This window comes from Berghia stephanieae, chromosome 1 (genome assembly GCF_034508935.2).
Source record: "Berghia stephanieae isolate SIO BIC M18660-M18661 chromosome 1, UCSD_Bste_1.3, whole genome shotgun sequence".
NCBI classification, from domain to species: domain Eukaryota; kingdom Metazoa; phylum Mollusca; class Gastropoda; order Nudibranchia; family Aeolidiidae; genus Berghia; species Berghia stephanieae.
In genome coordinates this window covers 118066035-118087928 of record NC_088360.1, presented here as the reverse complement: position 1 = coordinate 118087928, position 21894 = coordinate 118066035, and the positions used below count along the sequence as shown (strand labels likewise).

The window sequence follows — 21894 nt, the reverse complement described above, 5'->3', positions numbered from 1 at the left end:
CCCAAATTATTATGGTCTCATTGTTGTAATGGAAATAATCTCAAACTGACACAAAATATTGTCCATTCCAACAGTGTTAAATCAGGCTAGAATTATATAGAATTAATTCCATTTCTTGGGAAATGTTGCAATTAACTGAAAGTTGTGATTAACCATGTTGCGATTATCCGGAGTGGACTGTAGAACATAAAAAGTGCTTCTCTTACTTGCATCTGAAAACTTACATTTATTTTCAACTCAGCTTCCTTCATTTCTTTAGAGAACTTTTCTGTCTTTTTCATGACTGTCTGCAGACATCTGTCAAACCCAATTATTGCTTTGGATCTGCAAATTTCAGGAGATATTTAAATACAACATAGAAGTAAAACCATTTAACAGTGAGTATTTAGATCATGTGGGTGAGGCTCCAATACGCCAGGGCAATCAGTTATTTCTCATAATAAAGTCTGGTTATAAATAAAGATAATTTATTAATTTAAAAGAAAAGAGATTGATTTACAGGTTCGATTTCTTTGACATCGTCAAAACCATCTTGTCATTCAGCAGAGCAACTCTTAACCTTTTGCATTTGTCGGCAGAAATTTGCATTGCTGTCAAATGGGTAAATCCACCCAATTCACCAATTCCCTCCACATACACATCTCATTTAAATTGATATTCCAGAAGAGTTGTTGCTGGGATTTAATATCCTGTTGAGCAAGGGGATATGATTCAAGTATGAGCTTGTGATATGTAATATCAGTAACCCATCATGCCATTTCTGTGCAGTTTTCTCCCAATGAATTTGTATGTTGGGCGGGGGTGGGGGGAGGGGGAGGCAGTTTTGTTTTAAAATTAAATGGCGCTTTCAGTCACTTAGTAAAAAATATCCACAAATAAATTAATGAATGAAATTCATATGGTTACAATAAATTTGTTAAAATGTTTTTGCTTGATATAATTTATTCGTTCAATTCCATCGTGATTAAATTTATATACATGAAGTGGGTTCATTTTACCTGCAAACAGCAGTAAGGTTAATGGATATAAGATGGAATGTGGAAATTTTAATTTATGCCAAATTCTTAATCAATCAAATCAGACAATATCACAGTGGTTCATATTTTTGTGTCACGGATCATGTTACCTTTTCCCTTTTCCTTCTCCCCATGAAGATTCCATAACATGATTTGTTGATTTTAAAATATGTTGTGCAGTATCGGACATACTACTAGCTTGGCTAGGAACAGCAGTCTGAATAAAGAAAAAATAATATATGTATTCTAAAAATATAGAAAACAAAACACATTCTAAAAATATAGAAAACAAAACACAAATAGTATTCAAAGAAAAGTCCCCTTCAAAGTTTGCTTAAATAAATAAAATAAAGACAATTCGTTGCAATTTAAAATAGATTATGAATTAGAATTTCTTTAAAACAGTGTATGAGAAAAAAAATAGACCGATTATTTTAAACCTTTTAGAAAGTAGTATTTAAAAATCCCAAAGTCAATAGAGCTGAAGTTTATTCAAGTTTCTATAATGATTAAGTGGACAGTAACAATTGTTTGCTATTCTTTGTAAAGGACACGAGTCGAGTGCAAAGTCATTTTTGCCAAATTTGGTTGGCAGCTACCCAATCACTACTAGGTAGACAGATGGGTCAGAAAAAATCTTGACTGCATCTAGATGCAGTGTGTTTGCAATAATCAACATGCATCAATCATGTGTGACTGGTCAGTTTAGACATTCTGACAGACATCAATCCAACTCCCTTAACTTGATTTTGATGTCACGAGGTATACAAAGTTATTGCTTTCAATTATGATAAAGATAAGTCTTTGATGGGCATTTGATCATGCCACTGTTTGAATATAATGGTGTTACGCTCAAGTGAATCATCAAACAGAATCAGGGCAGACGAAAAAAGAGGTAAGTCAAGAGCGACATGAAAACAAACACGATAGAGAGTGGGAAAGGCATAGGCTGAGCTGGTAAAGATCTCCCACTACAAAATGGGGTAGAAATCCTTTTCCTGTCCAATCCAGATTTTGTATGCATGTACATCTACAGACCTATGTTTTGACGCATGCCAATCCACAAAAATACTAGTACTTACATTATTTTTCCTCATTTGAATTAAATCAGACAATCTATTGGAACATGAATTGTAATCCTCATCATTATAATCCATTTCTTTTGTATTGTCATCTATTTCATCTTGATCCTCAGAGTTTTTGAGTGAAATACTTTTTGATTTGCATCTATAGTCTGTGACAGAGGAACCAATTTTGAAGGATTCTTGAGAGCTGATAGTTTTGGGTGAACTCAAATAGAAATCAAATGAACATATTCCTGATGAAAATCCTAAATTCAAGTTAGTTTTATTCTCACGAAGTGGTTGAGAATTTTCATGTTTCTCAATGCCATTGCTCGAAATCTCTGGTGATGATAATGAGCATTCAGAATTTTCACAGGAGGGTTCTTTGAATCTTGAAGACTTCAAAATGTTTGTCTTCTTCGGACGAGTAAATGACGATAAATTATTTTTATTATTTTGATTTTCCATTGCTTTTCTTGATTTTGAATCAGTCTTTTCCAAAATGTCTCTAACAGAGACAGGATTGAAGTCATAATTGATGTATTTGGAAGGGCTTGGGTTGCCATCATCAGATGATAAATTGTCACCAGAAGCCTTTACAGAATGATTTTGGTTTGGTCTTATGGTTCTCTTGGCGCTATCCAGGCTTTTTGTGAATTTAATCTCTAAAAAAAAGAGGAGAAAAAGATATTATTGGGTTTTGATTAATATTTAAATTAAAAAAAAACACATTGTAACCTAAATCAAACACACAATAAAAAGCAATCATAAGAAGGTGAAAAATATTGTTACAATCTATTTTTCTTTGTGGAATTATTATCATAAAGGTAATTTGGTAATTTAACAACATTTCAAGAAAGTCAAATCATTTCAGACATTGAAAGATGTGAGTTGCAGACAGCATTACATTTAAATGTATTGATGATCCCTGTTAACCATGAATTTTGAATTGTTTTTACCCGAGTCAAAGAGTTTCCTTGGCAAAAGTCTTGAGAGTTTGGGAGAATTTTCTTCTGTGCACAAATCACTGGATAGCTCTTGCCCTGAATCAGATGATGCACTCTTTGGTGAGTTAAGGATAATTAGACATCAGAAAATAAATATCAGAATATTTTTCACATAAATTTCAGAAGACGGATTTCTAGTTTATTTATAAATATTATTAAAAGTAAAAGATAATAGAGAGGTACAGTGAAAACAACAAATATATAAAACCAATAGATAATTCTCAGACTTTCTATCACAAAACTTAACAGGTAAAATTCAAACATGCTTTTTCATCTCCTCTCCGCTTTTCTTCATAATACTCTGCTCAAGAAAAAAATATAGTGCTTTCAAATATATATCAAATTATATGGAACTTAATACTAGCAAGAAAGTTGTTTCATTTGATGCAATTCTCTTCACACATTCTGACCAGATGTCTTTGTAAACAATATTTTTAATGAATAGTACAGAACCCGCAATATTTGTGGAGAAATATAGGCTATTGCGAACGGCAGTCATATATTATAATTCTACTGTACAAATAAATAATTGAATAAATTTAAGATAGAAGTTTTTTAAAAATGATAAAAAGTTTTTCAAAAATTACCTCACCAAAAACAACAACAAACAAACAAACTTGGTAAACAAATATTGATGATGATAAAAAAGTATTATAAACTATGGTGACAATAATGAGAATACCAATGTTGTTTCGTTGTTATTTTTTTTATTGGACAATAAAATAAATAATAAAAAAAATTCAAAGTATCAAAAAATATCTAACAATTAATACAATAATATAAATGATATTTTTTTCAATAAAAAATTATTTTTTTTTACAAAATTGTCCATACTGGGATTCGAACCCATATCTTAAAGGCTAGAGTCATATAGCTTAACCACTACACACGGAGCCACCTAGCAAGTTACGATATTTAATCGTGTCTTTCTAAAACATTATTTTATCTTTAATGCTACTTCTATCTTGTAGCTTTAAATTTCAGTCAGATGTCATCAGCGCTTGTTTTTTAATCTTTAAAAAATAAAATTAAACAAAGATATATAGATATCATAATATAACTTTTGTGACCCTATTTTTGCGATGGACTACACACTCCGCCTCGGAGTTCTAACACGAATCACGAAGACTACAAGCACAGCATAAATAATGAATGTGCATAAAAACGACCCATTAAGATGCAACAATGTTAATGGAGAAATTGCATCATTTTCAGAGAAATAAAGGCACTCATCTATTTCAATTATCATACTACTGTTTTGTTGAAATTAAACAGATCAGCATGAATAGGGTGTAGCGGTCGTGTGCTTGGGGTGTGTGTCACAAATCTTGCATTTTGATTGGTCGGGTCATCAAGAAAGATTTAAAATTGCATCATCAAGGACTGAGTATTATGATCAAGCAGATTTTCTTTGTGTTCATTTGAGTCTGTGGATGATAGAATTAGCCTGAAGTATATAAGAAGGTTTGCAAGTTACTTGTATCAGTCAAAATATATTAATGATTTTTAGATTTGTCAGTTATTCTGTGCTCGATGGTATAAATTTTACATTGGTGGTTCAGAACAATGTTGATCCCCAAACCTTTTGTTTTTAATAATAGATTTAAAAAATCATATTTTTAAGATTGAAAATACACCTCTATGCCAAGGAATTCTTTTAGTTTCTGGAATACTTTCCCATCTTGTGCAATAGTGAGTACTAAGTAGATAAGGCTATTTACTTGTTTGAAATTTTGGCGGTTATAACACTGGCATCTTCATTTTTTTCTACTCAGGACTATGTTTTCTGTATTTTTATGTTAAGCTCTACATGCCCTTGGCGATGCTATTCTTCTTCTCCTTCAAGTACCAAGTCGGTGCCAGACATCGGTGATCACGGGATGCCATTCATCTCGCTGATCAGATGACCTCAGAAAACTAATATTACTCTTCTCTTTCTTTGTCACCCAGCTGTTCAAACTATTCAAGTATGTTTTTCTTGGTCTACCTTTACTCTTTTTACCTTCTATCTTTCATGTGAGAGCAAGATGTTCAATACATTTATGTTGATTTAGATGCCCTAAAAATTGCATTTGTCTTTTTCTTATATGTCGATTTAGGTGCCCTAAAAATTGCATTTGTCTTTTTCTTATTGTATGAATTAGTAACCTTTTAGTTTCACCTTGCTCTAATACTTCTTCATTAGTTTTTTTCTCTGTCCATGAGATTCTTAACATCCTTCTAAGGAACCACATTTCTGCTGCCTCCAGTTTCTTTCTAATGTCTTTTGAAATTGATATTAGATTATATAATTAGAGTATATAAATCACTTTCAGGTTCAGCAAAAAAGGGTTTTATGAACTAAACGTTTCAAAATGTTCATCATTAGCCCAAAAACCTGCAGACCTTCCATATGTTCTACATTTCAGGGAATTATTTGTGATTTAGTGAGATGTGCAGAAAGAATCTTAACTCTTAACAACAATTATTGTTATTATTATTGTTGTTAACTGTTAGACTGGTGAACGAAGGCGATGTGGGTTTGAGCAATAAAGTTGATTTTAGAAGGCAGAAGATCGGAAGCCCCCCCCCCCCCCCCCCATCTACACCTAGAACGTAACCTACAGCATTCATCAATTAAAGTGAGGTAAGAAACGTACATTATTTTACTAAATGTCCATTGGATATGGGAATATTCCTGGTTTTATCTGCTTGATGGCACTTATTTCTCCCAAACTCAGACTGCTTAATCATTTGTGATCCTAGGGTCTTTTCTACTTAAGACAAAAGGTGCCTAAATGAGCCAATAAGATGGAGAGAAAAATAAAGTGAGTATATGTGACTCATGTATAAGGGAACAACACAAAACAAACAACATTTTGGCCCTTGGCCTTCATCAGGAGACAAAGAACAAAACAAAAAAATCTAATGTTACAAAAAAATGGACTGGTAATATGTCAATACATTGTATTTCAGAATTGGAAATGAAAAATGGAAAATTTGTAAGAGTACAAATGACAGAATAAGGCTATTAATAAATTGGGAGAAGGCGATTCTTGCTTACCAATATGTCTTGAAGCATGCAACAATATGGTACTGGTGGAAAGTAATTTACAGTACAAATAGAATATGGATTTCAAATAGAAAAACCAGCTAATATTTCATCCGCAAAGTTGTTTTTTTTGTGTGCAGCATATTTCGTGGACTGCACTCACTACAATCTTTGTTATGTCAAGTTTCAATATGGATTCAAGCATAATCCTTTGACATTGATTCAGCTTCAAAGGTAATGATGCATTTAAAAAACAAACTTTAAAAAACTGTGTACAGCAAATGCACTAATGCACTATGACACTCAAGACACTAAATAATTGCTTAGTAACACCTGCAGTATTTCTTCATTTATAGACAATTCAAATTCGCTCTTTGAAACATGCTATGTTATCAAGGATACAGGGTATTTTCTTTTCAATGCTGACTTGTTTAAGCGCTGTGTAGATGATGGTCCTGAAACCACTGTAGGGGTAAAATTGATATTACATTACAAATTTATGGTATGCTAGGAGAGATTATGCACATGTAGTATGAAATAAATTATAGAATAAATATAATGTAGTGACTGATACAATGACTAACATACATGAGTGTGCGCGCACTAATGCACACATACACAAACTTACATATTACATTTTTTTAATTGCATAAAAGAAAAAAAAAGAAAAATAACAAAACAATTAATCACAACTCAGAATTTAACCAAAACAAAACAATCTTAACAATTTTGGCTTTCATCAGATGATGTCAGAAAGCTACGAAAGTGCCGTGAGATCTTTAGTTAAAATCTTAATAGAAAAAATTTTTTTTAAAAAGGATGAAAAAAAATTCATATTTCGTCGGATCAACATGGACATTGTACCAGATAGAAAAGGTTAATCACATGTAGGACAACACATGAAGCTTTTTTTAGGCATATTTACAATACTTTTGAACTAAGATAACACCACTCGCTGCCTCAATTTAAGTCTGTCTCCAAAACGATGGAGAACATACATGTAAAAGGCCTTTCCCCGAGGTCCTACCTCCAAGTTGCTTTGACCAGGAGAACATCACAGGGATCTTGTCTCAAGATCAAAATGAGCAGGACTGTTTCAAACTTAATCACAGAAGCAACTTTCCTCATCCATGGGTAATAAACTAAATGTTTTTATTAATGCATATGTTCTCAAGTAACAAAAGTACTATATGTCCTCTTGATAAACAATTCTTACACAATTTGATTTTTGGGAACTGTGACATTTTACCTAGGCTGATGATGTGTAGGCCATAAATGACCAAATACACTCTATCCATTTGATAGGAATTTGATATGGAACATTCTAATTATAAAATGCCTTATCAGTGAGGGCTAACAATGATTTTATTTTTTGTGAAAACATGATTTGTATCACTAAATGACAGTTGCTGAGACATTCCATCCAGGTGGTAAAAGGTGAGAAAGAATATTTTGTAAAACAGACTATATGAAGGTGTTTATTAATTATACATGTAGGGTATACGATTCGATTGCACAACAATTAGATAAAATTATTTTGCTCTGTTATGAATTACCTGATTCAATCCCTCTGAACAGAATTGGTACTTCATCTGATGGACTATCTACTGTGTGGTCTTTAGGTTGCTTTAAAGGAATAAAAAAAAAACAAAAAAAAAAAAACAACACATTTTTTCAATGGATACTCCAACGTGTTTGAACAAAATGCATTCTTTTGTAAATCTTTATTATTATCTTTTTTTTTTCATATACAGTTTTGAATGAAGGAAACGTGATTCCATTTGGAAAGTGAACAACTATTTTGATTGGAGATCATGTTAATAACTTTCATTGATGTTTTCACTCAAAATAAAGATCTGAAAAGTATGATTTGTAACACCTTTAAACAAAAGTAGTAATTTTAATGTTCTAATATTTTGTTCTTATAAGAAAAACTGATTGTCCTTTACAAATAGAGTTTAATTTCATTCTATCCTGACATCATGCTTTATCGTTTTCACCAGGACAGTGATGCCACTCCCTATTAATGCTCTCACTGTGAAAACGGTATGGTCTGCAATTATCAATAAGAAGATAATGGACAAAAAATGAGATTTGAAGGAAATTAATTCTCATTTTTAAACGGTTTAGTCTTTTATGTTTACAGGAAAGGCTAATGTAAGAAATGAGAGAATTTCCTTTATTGTGAAAATTAAAATCAAGAACAAAGAATATCTATGGCTAAGAACCTTTTCTTCTGATTATTAAATTAATGAACATAACAGCAGACTATTAACTTTTACTGAATTGAGGACGATTTCCCATTTTTCAATGAAGAAATGCAATAGTTTGTGATCAACGATTTAAGATATAAATAAAAGCTGAAAAAAAAATAATTAAAAGACCTACTCTGTTCAGGACGTGTATTTGCTAGCAATGTTAAAATGACAAATAATTATTTTTGTTTTGAGCACGACTTTTTTTGGCGAGTTCTAAAATCATACATTAGGTAAACATTCATTTGTGATGATGAATGGGTGTTGAACTATTTACTCAGAAACAAAACTAAGTCTGTGGGAAAGATGAGCAAAATATTTTCTATGTGGCTTCATTAAAGATCTTCTTTTGAACGTTATATCATAAACAATAATTGATTTAATCCTTTTAGAGAGATGCTTCAGACTTTTTGAACAAAATATTGAAAAATGCATTCATAGTCTCTACAGATTATCATAAAACCATATACAAAAAATAGGAGTAATAACAATATTTCATTTTGACAAGTAAAAAGCTAAAATTCAAACTTTGTTGAGTTTTAATTTTTATTCAAACACGTTAACATGTTTATACTGTAAAAATAGACCCATTGAGTTTCTTATAAAAAGAATAAAATGTGTTACCTATTTAATTGATAAAATGGATAATTTTGATTTAATTAGGAAGTCAGTAGTCTATAGGTGTTAGTTTTGACTTCACAATGGCATATGGATTTAGTTCTTTACATTACATTTAATGATTTGTAAAAACTTTCTGTAAATGTTACATAGCACACCATTTGAAATTTTGCATTTTAGGCTATTGTATAGGGTATTTATATGATTAAGTCCTATTTTCAAATAAGGTAGATATTAAACCTATAGAATTTTTCTCTTACCTCAGCCTTAGATGAAACCCAGCTCCATGAAATAGATGAGGAGTCTAACGAATTTTGGAAGGAGTTAGTGCCAGCGCCAGATGTTGGCTTAAGAGATGTTATACTCTTTTTATCAGTCAACGAATTCACATCAAATGACAGCTGCGAATTAAATCAAACAATATTAACAAATCTAAAAGAATTTTTTTAAAAAAAAAAAGAAAAGAATTGTTACTGCTTTACGGGCAAAATTAGAAGCTATAATGACATGGCTTTGGAAAAAATTAATAAAAATGATTCCCCCAACAAAGAGGTTCTCTATTCACAGTCTACGATGATCAACATAGCCATTTGAACAGTGAAATTTGGATAACGTGTTCCTGTTGCTCTCTTTTTCAGTAATGCAACGTTCAAATTAAACCCTTCTTTGATTTTATTCAATGGTTTGGATTTCAACATTGTAGTGTCTGCAACATTACCAAGTTATAGTTGCACACAGAACGGACACCGAAAGATCGACTGAACGAACACGTGATCAATTTTTTCTCGCATCCTCTCATCTAATCTCATCACTCCAGAATAGAAAGAGGAGGCGGAGCTTATATGATATAATGCGATGAAAGTTCTGTCCGATGACAAGTGGGGGGATATCACCTCTCTCCAAAACTTACCTTATTATATGAGATTTTGAAATTCTTATCCAATCATCGATTGCTCGTTTGACAGCTCGCTTGTGAATAGTTAGGAGATCATCTCTTGATTTATGGGCAGGCGGCTTTGCGTAAAGGCCGTGAGTGTTGTATGCATCAAAGAGTACCGTTGACCGATGGGTAAATAGTGGTTGTGTAACCCAAAAGCCCTGCCGACTCGACTGCAAGGTCTTGTATGTAATAGTTGCGTCAACATCTCAATGCTCAGGAATTAATTAGTGAGGCAGGACTCTCAGTATATATATATATTAAAAAACAAACAACGCAACTAGTGTTTTAAACGCTTTTGAATCACACGTATACATCAGTGTGCTCGTCGCATTGAGAATTTAAAAATTAGATATAAATCAAGAAAATCGACTGGAAAATAAAGAAACTATCATTAAATTAAAAAATTTGAGCCATATTTTTTTCAAAATCAATCTACTAGAAAAAAATGTTATTTCTAAGCCTATTTTTGTGAAACCAAGATAAATGTTCTTGTCACAGTAAAGGTTGTTCACAATTATCTTATTAAATTTTATTTTATTAAGAACTGAATTCATCTCACTCCAGTTATATTTCGGTAGGCTTAGATAAACTTTACCTTCTAATATTAGATCGTCTTTCCTTTTATAGCCTTCCCTCGAATTAATTTCTAATTAGTGAATACTTTTCGTTCTACATTCTGTCACGTAGCCACTTATTATAAAAGCTGATAGGTCTAACATTTGACACTCACTTTCTCTCCACAATCTATGCCGGACGGCCAGTCGCTCTATTCCTATATATATACTGGAAGATTTTTATCTTTTGGGACTTTGTAGATATTATATCTACACCATTAAGACGCCGGAGCTTTTAACTTTGATTGTATAATCTTCAAGGATCAAACCCAAGCCCGCTGTCAAAGGACTACACTATAACCTCTTACCAATTGCCTGGAAGTGGAATTTTACGAGTCCGATCCTGTTATCAGAGGAATAGATCATCCAAGCCCATCAACTGCCTGGAAACGTAAACTTACGAACCTGACATATTATCATAAGTTACGTAAAATATTCATATCTCTATTTGTAACTGCCACGATCACTGTTTATCTCTTTTAATTAGATTTCATCATTATTTTTATTTCATTGTAAACAAATCGTTAATTGTTTTTCATTTATAGTAACTAGTAAATTCTGGGGCCTCATTCTACATATATCTTTATGCATAGTCGAGTAGCTCTTTACTCACTTGAGACCATGACATTTTGGAGGGGACACATATAAAGAATTGAATTTATTTAGTTACTTATATCTATTTCATCTAACTTTAAAGTTTAAATTGTAAAACTCTTAATCGCCCCACTTGATCATATTTTAATTGAACTCCCTATTTACAGGATTAATTTTTTTTTCTTTTTCATTTCTTCATTTAAATGGAATAGCAATTTATCCATTCATTCTTTCATTCAAATTGAATAGCATTTTATTGATTCATTCCTTCATTCATTTATTCATTTATAAATCATTCATTCATTCATTGTTCATTCATTTATTTATTCATTCATTCATTCATTCATTCATCCATTCATTCGTTTATTCACTCATTTATCCAATCATTCATACATTTATTCCTCCCTTCATTCTTTCATTCATACATTATCCATTCATTCATTCATTTATTCACTCAGTTTTTCATTCATTCATTCATTCCTTGTCCACTTTGTTATTATATCACTCATTTCATTTTGTTGTTTGCCTCATTCATGAATTGTTTTCAATATGTTTACATTCCATAACGATTCATTCACCTATCATCCAATCACTCAGTGTTGTGAACACATTTTGTAACTATTGTAAATCTTACGATATTTTATTGTTTTGTATTTCAGACATCACTGTTAAACACTCTTCAATGCCTAATTACAATTGTTGAACAACCATTGAACAAGAGAGAGGTCCCAGCCACGAACTGAGTTGGTAAATACATCCTTCATTATTCTCTTTTACATGAATTGGGCATCACATAGTAACTATAGACATCGTGATTTGTTTTGCATAGTGATTTGTTTTAAATGCATTTTTGGCATATTACTGTTACCGAAAACCACTTATATATTATGTTCTGAAAAGTGAGTCTTTAAAAACTAAATAATAATAAAAGGAGTCTACTAGCCGTCGTGTTATATTTAGTGATAGATAACTTGGGATTATTTTGGCATCCTATTATTGTTATCACACTCTAGTATATTAGCATCATTGCGAATAATTGTACACAAACTAACGACGAGTCACACACATTGGTGATACATTTTTCGTAGTAACATAGTTTAGAGTACACGCGATTGACACATTGTTATGGACTCAAGTCATAACTCCGCATTGTATTGACACATTGCTTTATAAGATATAACGATAAAAGGCATCAAATTCAACATACATAATAAGTTGAAATAAGAGAGAGAGATTTCTAAAAATAGAACAGTTCATTCCAGTAAGTGTAAATAAATAAAACAGTCAGTAACAGTATCCTGTCAATATAATATATATAAAACATCGTAACTAATTTATTGCAAAAATGGAAGCATATAAAAGATACTTAAGTCTCGCAAAGGACTTAGAAATACCCCAGGAAAGAATATTTTCATGGTGCGAAGAGAAAATAAAAGAAGAAAAAGAAGAAAGAATTCGTAGAGAAGAAAATGAAGAAAGAATTCGTAGAGAAGAAAAAGAACACGAAGAAAGAATTCGTAGAGAAGAAAAAGAACACGAAGAAAGAATACGTAGAGAAGAACGAGAAGAAAGAGTACAAGAAAGGGAACTAAAAAGACAAATAGCTTTAGCAGAAAAAGAAACCAAAAGGACCCAAATGATGCTGGAAATTGAAAAAACAAAAACGGTCGTGAAAGAAAACATAATAATAGTGATGAATTTTTCGTGAAACTTCCACGCATGCCAACATACGATGAACGCTCAGACTGTCTAGAATCCTTCTTACACCGATTCGAAGTTCAGGCTAAAGGTTATCGTTGGCCAGAAAGAAAATGGGCCACAGCCCTGATTAACTGCTTATCTGGAGAACCGCTAAAAGTTTTCTATACCTTAACAACTGAAGATGCAGATGACTATGGAAAAATTAAAGACGCTCTACTAAAAAGATTTAGATTAACGGAAGATGGTTACCAGGAAAGGTTTCACACTGCAAAACCGGAAAGTGGAGAAGACTTTAATACATTCGTGAACCGAATTACTCAATTTCTAAATCGGTGGCTTGAGTTGGCAAACGTAAAACAAGACGACTTTGCAGGCCTTTACTATCTCACGCTGAAGAATCGAATCTATCAAGCTTGCAACCCAGATTTAGTCGCATTCTTTAAAGAGAGAAAGCCAGAAAACTTGGACAAATTAAAAATCTACGCAGAAAACTTTAACAGCGCACATCCATTGACACCCCTTAGCAGAACATTGAAGGAACCATACTACGCTGCTGCTGCTCAGAGTCCAGGTACACCTAAAGTTCAGTACTCAAATAGAACGAGCCGATCAATCACTCGGAACACGCAAGTGAAACAAGATGATCATAGTAACAAACCATGGAACAAACAGTTCAATAGAGACCATAGCCGATCCTATCAAAACAAAACAAGAAATAGCACTGACAATAATACTGAGTATAAGAAAACCAACAAACCTATAGTTAAATGTCAATATTGTGGAATGAAAGGCCACACAGCAGACAAATGTTACAAAATCGTGGGATATCCAAAAGAAACTGCAAATGCATCACTCCAAACAAGTGTAAACAATCAGACACGAGTAATGTCAGGAGAAAATATAAATGTGTATTGCGTGAAAGGTATGTCACTTTTAACACAAACTCACAAATCAGGATCGCTATTTTTTTGTGAAGGCAAAGCTAATGGAACTGATTGCAAAATATTGAGAGACACAGGATGCAGTACAGTAGGAATAAAAGCATCTTTGATCAATGACGAAGACAAAACTGGAAAAACAGTACAATGCATCACATTCAGTGGCACAGTCGAAACCTTTGAAACAGCTAATGTGTACATAGAAACCCCATACTATACAGGAATAGTGGAATGCTGTATACTTCCCAACCCCGTCGCTGATGTTATTGTTGGCAATATAAAAGGTCTTAAAGACAACCCAACAGATGTAAAAGAATGGTCATTAACCCAAGAAACAGCTTGTCTAGCAGAAACAAGAAAGATGACTAAGACAACAGAGAAGCCAATGACTATTTCTCTAGAACCACAACAATTTGACAGGAACAGGTTCATTGAAGAACAGAAAAAGGACCCGACTTTAACATCATATTTCAATATCGCAAACAAAGGGACGAAATCAAAAATTGAATACATCATTGAAAAAGATATTCTGTTCAGGTTACATAGGAAAAGAAACAAAATAGCTAAACAACTGGTCACGCCGAGTATTTACAGAAACAAAATCCTTGGAATAGCGCACGATTCAATAACTTCTGGACATCTTGGGAGCTCTTCCACATTGAAGAGAATATCCGAGAATTTCACATGGCCTGGAATTACTAAAGACGTCCGAGAATATGTGAAATCTTGTGACACATGCCAAAGAAGAGTCGCAAAAGGCAGAATACCGAGATTGCCATTAGAGACAACCCCAGTTATTGAAAAAGTTTTTCAAAAAGTTGCAATTGACATTATAGGCCCTTTAACAAAATCAGATAGAAACCATACACACATACTAACACTAGTCGATTACGCAACCAGGTGGCCAGAAGCGATAGCATTGAAATCAACTACATCGGATCACATAGCTGAAGCATTGATGACAATTTTTACTAGAATAGGCATACCAAATGAGATACTATCAGACAATGGACCCCAATTTACATCACATATGATGCATGAAACCATGAAACTCATGGGAATCCAACACTCATTCACAACTCCCTACCACCCCCAAGCAAATGGTCTTTGTGAAAGATTTAATGGCACTCTAAAGAATATGTTAAGAAAAGTGTCAGCAGAAAAACCAGATGATTGGGACAGATACTTACCAGCAATCCTATTTGCATATAGAGAAATACCCCAAGAATCTACAGGCTACTCCCCATTTGAGTTGATGTATGGACGATCACCTCGCGGCCCGATCAATATAGTAGCCGACATTTGTAAAGGGAATGAGGAGGACAATAACGAAATTATGTTTGCTTACGAATATGTAAGAAACCTGAAAGACAGAATAAGGATACATGTAAGCTAGCACAGGAATCCGTCACTAAAAAAGCAGAGAAATACAAGGAATACTCCGATCGAAAAAGCAAGTCAAGAAAATTTGAGATTGGTGACAAAGTACTAATACTCTTACCCGATGACTCGAGTAAACTTTTAGCTACATGGAAAGGACCATTCAAAATAACAGCAGTAAAATCTAATGTTAATTACGAGATTAAAATTAACAACACAACAAAGACATTCCATGCAAATATGCTAAAAAAGTATTTTGATAGAGACACAGTGTCGCAACCTATGTTTACTAATATCGAAGCTTCAAATGCAGGATTAATCATACCGTTGGTCATGGGACACAGACACCCGAGACAGAAAAACAAACAAAAATCGCACAATTGCAACCACCTAAGACAAAAAAAGAAGTACGCAAAGTACTTGGGCTCCTAAATTTTTACAGGAAATACATTTACAACTTCGCGCACATCGCGACACCGCTAACAAATCTGACAAAGAATGGGTCACCGAACAAAATTGTTTGGACAGAAGTGTGTCAGAATAGATTTAACCAATTAAAGGCATTACTCTGTTCAGAACCAATTCTTAAATTACCCGACATATCAAAAGAATTTGTTGTAAGAAGTGACGCGTCTGATAAGGGCATCGCAGGTGTACTATTACAGGAACATGAGGGAACTCTAATGCCTTGCTTATATGCAAGCAGAAAATTATTGGACAGAGAATCACGATACTCTGTAATAGAGCGTGAAGGACTGGCCATCGTCTTTGCTTTAAAGACATTCAGCAGATATCTACTGCTAAAAGAGTTTGTGGTCGAAACGGACCATAAACCACTCACGTACATAAGAAATAACAAAATGAATAATAGTAGAGTACTAAGGTGGAGTCTATTTTTGCAAAATTACACTTTCAGTATCTCTCACATACCAGGCTGTGAAAATATTCACGCCGACCTACTTTCTCGATTAGTATAAACACGTGAGAAGGGTATAACTTAACCTCCCATGCATACTGTTAGTTACCTCGCAAACTATGCCAAATCAGAACGCACAATTTCGATAATTTTATTTGTAAACATGATGACCCAACTTAATGTAACATTGAGTATTGTTTGATATATATACCATACCCATTCATGATTTGGGAAATCTTCTCTTTATCTATTATTGTTATGAATTTTCACTCATTTATGATTAATAATTGAAATGTCAATATTCCATTTACATTTTCATTCATTTCATATCATCGACTTAAATCATGCTTCATTGCCATCACTATTGTTTATCACAATGATTTGTAATCACATTGCCATCGTGTTGTTCATCACAATGATTTGTAATCACAATCTTTCACTTGTTATTGTCACCCATTCATATACCTACGTTAATATAAACATTTCCATGTCTAGTTAATAAATAATTTAATTGTAGCACAAATCATAACAATGGATTAATGCTAGAGTATCATGATAGTAAATTTACTTCCGTTTGTAAAATCTATCTTTCCCATAATGGTTAAAGAGTATATTTTAAACGTGGGTGGGGGTGTCACAGTAAAGGTTGTTCACAATTATCTTATTAAATTTTATTTTATTAAGAACTGAATTCATCTCACTCCAGTTATATTTCGGTAGGCTTAGATAAACTTTACCTTCTAATATTAGATCGTCTTTCCTTTTATAGCCTTCCCTCGAATTAATTTCTAATTAGTGAATACTTTTCGTTCTACATTCTGTCACGTAGCCACTTATTATAAAAGCTGATAGGTCTAACATTTGACACTCACTTTCTCTCCACAATCTATGCCGGACGGCCAGTCGCTCTATTCCTATATATATACTGGAAGATTTTTATCTTTTGGGACTTTGTAGATATTATATCTACACCATTAAGACGCCGGAGCTTTTAACTTTGATTGTATAATCTTCAAGGATCAAACCCAAGCCCGCTGTCAAAGGACTACACTATAACCTCTTACCAATTGCCTGGAAGTGGAATTTTACGAGTCCGATCCTGTTATCAGAGGAATAGATCATCCAAGCCCATCAACTGCCTGGAAACGTAAACTTACGAACCTGACATATTATCATAAGTTACGTAAAATATTCATATCTCTATTTGTAACTGCCACGATCACTGTTTATCTCTTTTAATTAAATTTCATCATTATTTTTATTTCATTGTAAACAAATCGTTAATTGTTTTTCATTTATAGTAACTAGTAAATTCTGGGGCCTCATTCTACATATATCTTTATGCATAGTCGAGTAGCTCTTTACTCACTTGAGACCATGACAGTTCTCCTTTTTGCAAGCTGATTCAAACAATGTGGTTTTCAAATTTATCGTATATTTATCGTAATCATTTGGAAGCTACAGAGAAAGGTGTTTTTGTGTAATCCCTTTCATACACGCACGTGAACACAAACATATACAAACAATACACAAACAATACACATCCCTAGTCATCTATTGCCTATAATATTAATGTTAATGTATACATCCCATGCTGATTGTCACTACCCCCCACCCCCCGACCATTTCCACCATCCAAGTACCAGCAGCCTTTTCTCTTTGATATCGTATCATGGTCTCCCCGAAGCCCAACACCTCGGTCGTTTGTGGGTCAAACCCCCCTTCTCTTCCCCCCCCCCCCCACCTTCCCCCGTAATCAATTTATAATTTTCTCTCCGTATCTAGGGTAGAGCGCCACATGCACAATTATCTACTATTGAATGACACTGACCTTGCCCCTTCCCTAACACATGGTAGGGTGAGGCCTGAGGTAGTCTCCATTCTTTCCTTCTCCGTTTCTTGTCAGCTGAAGCCAACAGCAACCCAAGCTATCCTCTATCACGTGACCTTAGATCCAATGCTTCATATCGCTTGAGAGCCTTCACTATCCAGATCTCGTTCATGGTCACGTGAGAAGGCTAGATCCGTTCGGGTGCGGCGTTCGGCGCTTCGATCGGCCCGATTTCATTAAAAACCTATTATCTTCCTCTTTCTCCTTTTCATCATTGGCATCAGTTCTACAATTAGCATCATCTTCTTCCTTAATTTATTTCATTTTTAAAAATGTATCGGAGATATATCAATGTTTTATAAGACTTGAAATTCAGTTCCATCTTTGAACTTAAATTTAATAAACAGAAAGTTCAAACTTTGCATGCATATTTTTCCAAACCTAATTTTAAAACTTGAAATAGTCCCAAGGTAAATCTAATAGACCCTACAGACAATTTTCCCCTTTGTGACATTAAGCAAGTCACCTCGCCCTAGCTCAATTTGCGATAATGCACTACAGCTGACAACTGGGTTATTCTAGTCTTCCCTTGAAATAGACCCTACAGACAATTTTCCCCTTGGGATTAAATAACAGGAATTTTATTTTAATTTATTTTAAAATTATTTTTATTTCATTTTATTTTATTTAGTAGCTTAGTAGTAGCATGTACGATAGTATGTCATGCACACATTTAATAGATTTGTTAAGAGATTCTATTTATGATTCTAAAATTTCAAATCATCAAAAGGAAAAGATTTCATTTTTGAAAAAATCTACATAGCTTTTAACTTATCCTTTTGACTACAAACATTTCATAAATGTACTGACCTTTCGTTTTGACACCTTCGGTTCTCTGCCATACTCAGATGTCAACACTTTACTCATTGGATCAAAGACTGGTGAAGAGGTTCGTTTCTGTGGAATATATATAGGAGGGAAATCCAAAACATGGCTGCTGTTCTTTAAATACAGGCAATTTAAATAAAAATCTTTGCAATATGTGACCCACCTATTTAGAACATTATTAAGCCTTTTGTCTAATTTACTTCAAATATTAAATGATATAAAAATAATTTAATATGAACATAAAGCACATTTCCACGGAATTACCATGCTCAATGCCCTTCTATATTTTCATTTATTTTTTTCTGCGAGTTCTAAATTCATACAATAGGTAAACATTCCTTTGTGATCGGATTGACACTAGATGGATTATAATTAACATACATAACTATTGAGGATAAAATAATTAAGTAATTTTGAGGAGCTTAGATAAAATTTATAGTAATGTCTTTGATTGTAGAAAATTATCACACCCTTTGTTTCACTCAAATCCTATAAAATTGCATAAAAGATGTCACTCAAACCAAATTGTCTCACTGTATTGTTAGTAAAACAAAACTGTAAGATGCCTTTTAATCAAAAATTAATTTTATGCTAAGTTAATTCTGGAGTTTTAAAATCTTAAATTATATTAGTGCCAAATGTTTGATATGGAAAACATTTACAATCAATATTTATTTCTAAATGGCTTATAAACCATTCTTTTACTTACATATTTGAACTTTGAGAGACATGCGAGCTTTATATGGATATTTTGTAAAATTGTGGCTGTTTTAAAGAATATTTAAATAATAATAATTTGTTTACTGTCACCAACTATTTACAAAAAGAATATTTTAAACTTAAGTTTTTAATCAACTGATAATAGAATTGTTTATCAAAAATCCAAAATGACCATCGTTGCCATAGCTCATATAAAATAGGATTATTTAAAATACAATTTTTCCCCTTGTTTGATAAAGATCATTCAAACTCTGTAGTTTTTCTGTAAAATAAATATTTAAAATAAAAAATATTTTTTTCATTCCACAGATCTTCTAAAACCTGAATGAGAAGTGTATGAATTTGTTTTTTTTTTAAAGGAGAAAAGCCAATTTAGTCAGATAGGAATTTAAACATATATTATATTGACTGAAATTAAAGATTAATCATCATCTTCTTCTTCTTCTCTTTCTTCTTCTTCTTTTTCTTCTTTCCTGTTCAAGATTAACTTAACATTACTCATGTTTTAATTAATAAACCTTACCTTTTTATTTCTTTTCGGATTATTACATACACTCTTACAACTTTTTCTTGAAGTATCTTATGTAGAAAATTTCAAAAGAAAATATTTATTACATCACGGCTTTATGTCATGAGAGTAAATGTTACCTGGTACATAACACAAATCATTTCAATTACTTTACTGATAAGACACAGAGAAAACACTCGTCGAATTTTATCACAATATTGCACATCAAAGAAAATTTAACCTAAAATCCCTTTGCAAGTGAACTGTTATGGAGCAATGAGACGAGAGGAAGAGAGAGAGAGAGAGAGAGAGAGAGAGAGAGAGAGAGAGAGAGAGAGAGGGAGGAAGAGAGAGATAGATAGATAGAGAGAGAGACAGACAGAGAGAGAGGGAGAGAGAGGGAGAGAGAGAGAGAGAGAGAGAGAGAGAGAGAGAGAGAGAGAGAGAGAGAGAGAGAGAGAGAGAGAGAGAGAGAGAGAGAAAGAAAGAAAGAGAGAGGGGGAGAGAGGTAGAGAGATGACGATATTTCGTCGATTATTCTTGAAAAGCATATTCGATTTTGAAGGTACTGGTTTTTATTTTGTATAGCACTGTCTTCAACACATTACTTGCTTTGGTAATCAGATAGGCATCAAGTTAAGTGATTGTTTTCTTAATGTTCCATATTCTGAGATGCACTTTCAATTTTCTTTATTACTCATTTAGCCATGGATTACAAGATGGATGTAGTGATTGGCGATAAGAAAATCAGTTCAATGTTAGTGAGATCTGATGATGTGCATCATAGTTTTTTCAGGAACAGTGCAATCTTCTGTACTTGACATATTAGTGCTTAATTCATATCAAAGAGTTAGTTTTTGACAATTTGAGAATTAATCTAAGTATTTGTTGAATTGGTGTTATTGACAGGAAATGCAGATATATAAGTGGAAACACCGCAGATTATTTTGATTTTCTAAAAATCAAAAAGACGACGTTATTCATTGCCTCATAATATTAGCACAGAGAAGTGCTTTGTTTTGTTTGTTTTTTGTCCATTGGCTGTTTTCTGTCAGTGCTTCAATTCTTGATCCGTAACTTCTGTCATGATATATATGTTTTCTGATGGAACTGCATTCTCCAATTCAATAGCATGGGTTTGTTTCAAGTGAGAGAAGTTATTGAAGGTGTGAATCACACATCAGAGAGCAGGGAACACTTGTGTCTCTGCACATCCTATTCGATGAATTTCATTTTATTAAAATATTCTTTTATAACTGGTCATAAATGAGTGAAATTATAAGCAAAAATGTTTTTTTTGAGTAATGTGTTTGAATAGAGGCAAATTTATATGCATCCAGCTGGCATATTAAACTTAAATCCTCATTGCATTTTTCGAATATCTATAAAAAAGACAATTGTATATTTCACGTTTAAATGGAGAAAAATGAAGAACTGGTTATTAGTATAAAAAAATCATCACATAAAAATACATGCACACGTGAGCACACACACACACACAAACATACACAAACACACACACACACACACACTATCTCTCTCTCTCTCTCTCTCTCTCTCTCTCTCTCTCTCTCCTCTCTCTCTCTCTCTCTCTCTCTCTATATATATATATATATATATATATATATATATATATATATATATATATATATATATATATATATATAAATATATATATCATACATACTAACTTACACGCATACAAACACTCATACAATGTTAAAAAAGAGGAAAAAGGTAAAACAATGTACGAAATAATAATAATAATAATAATAATAATAATAATAATAATAATAATAATAATAATAATAATAATAATAATAATAATAATAATAATAATAATCACATTAATAATAAATAATAATAATAATAA

At 32.7% G+C, this 21894-nt stretch overlaps 1 protein-coding gene across 2 annotated transcripts in view; it reads right to left on the bottom strand.

Annotated features, from left to right (window-relative positions):
• The window catches only part of LOC144962887 (uncharacterized), a 65996-nt gene that overhangs the window by 8381 nt on the left and 35721 nt on the right, over window positions 1-21894 (bottom strand). For both annotated transcript variants that reach the window (XM_078896252.1, XM_078896253.1), the window contains 9 exons: window positions 20037-20092; window positions 18776-18862; window positions 9252-9392; window positions 7675-7744; window positions 6521-6582; window positions 3040-3142; window positions 2099-2745; window positions 1127-1233; window positions 225-324 (listed from right to left, as the gene is read on the bottom strand). In XM_078896252.1, the coding sequence (XP_078752378.1) occupies window positions 225-324; window positions 1127-1233; window positions 2099-2745; window positions 3040-3142; window positions 6521-6582; window positions 7675-7744; window positions 9252-9392; window positions 18776-18862; window positions 20037-20092 (1373 nt within the window). The remainder of the gene's footprint in view (window positions 1-224; window positions 325-1126; window positions 1234-2098; window positions 2746-3039; window positions 3143-6520; window positions 6583-7674; window positions 7745-9251; window positions 9393-18775; window positions 18863-20036; window positions 20093-21894) is intronic.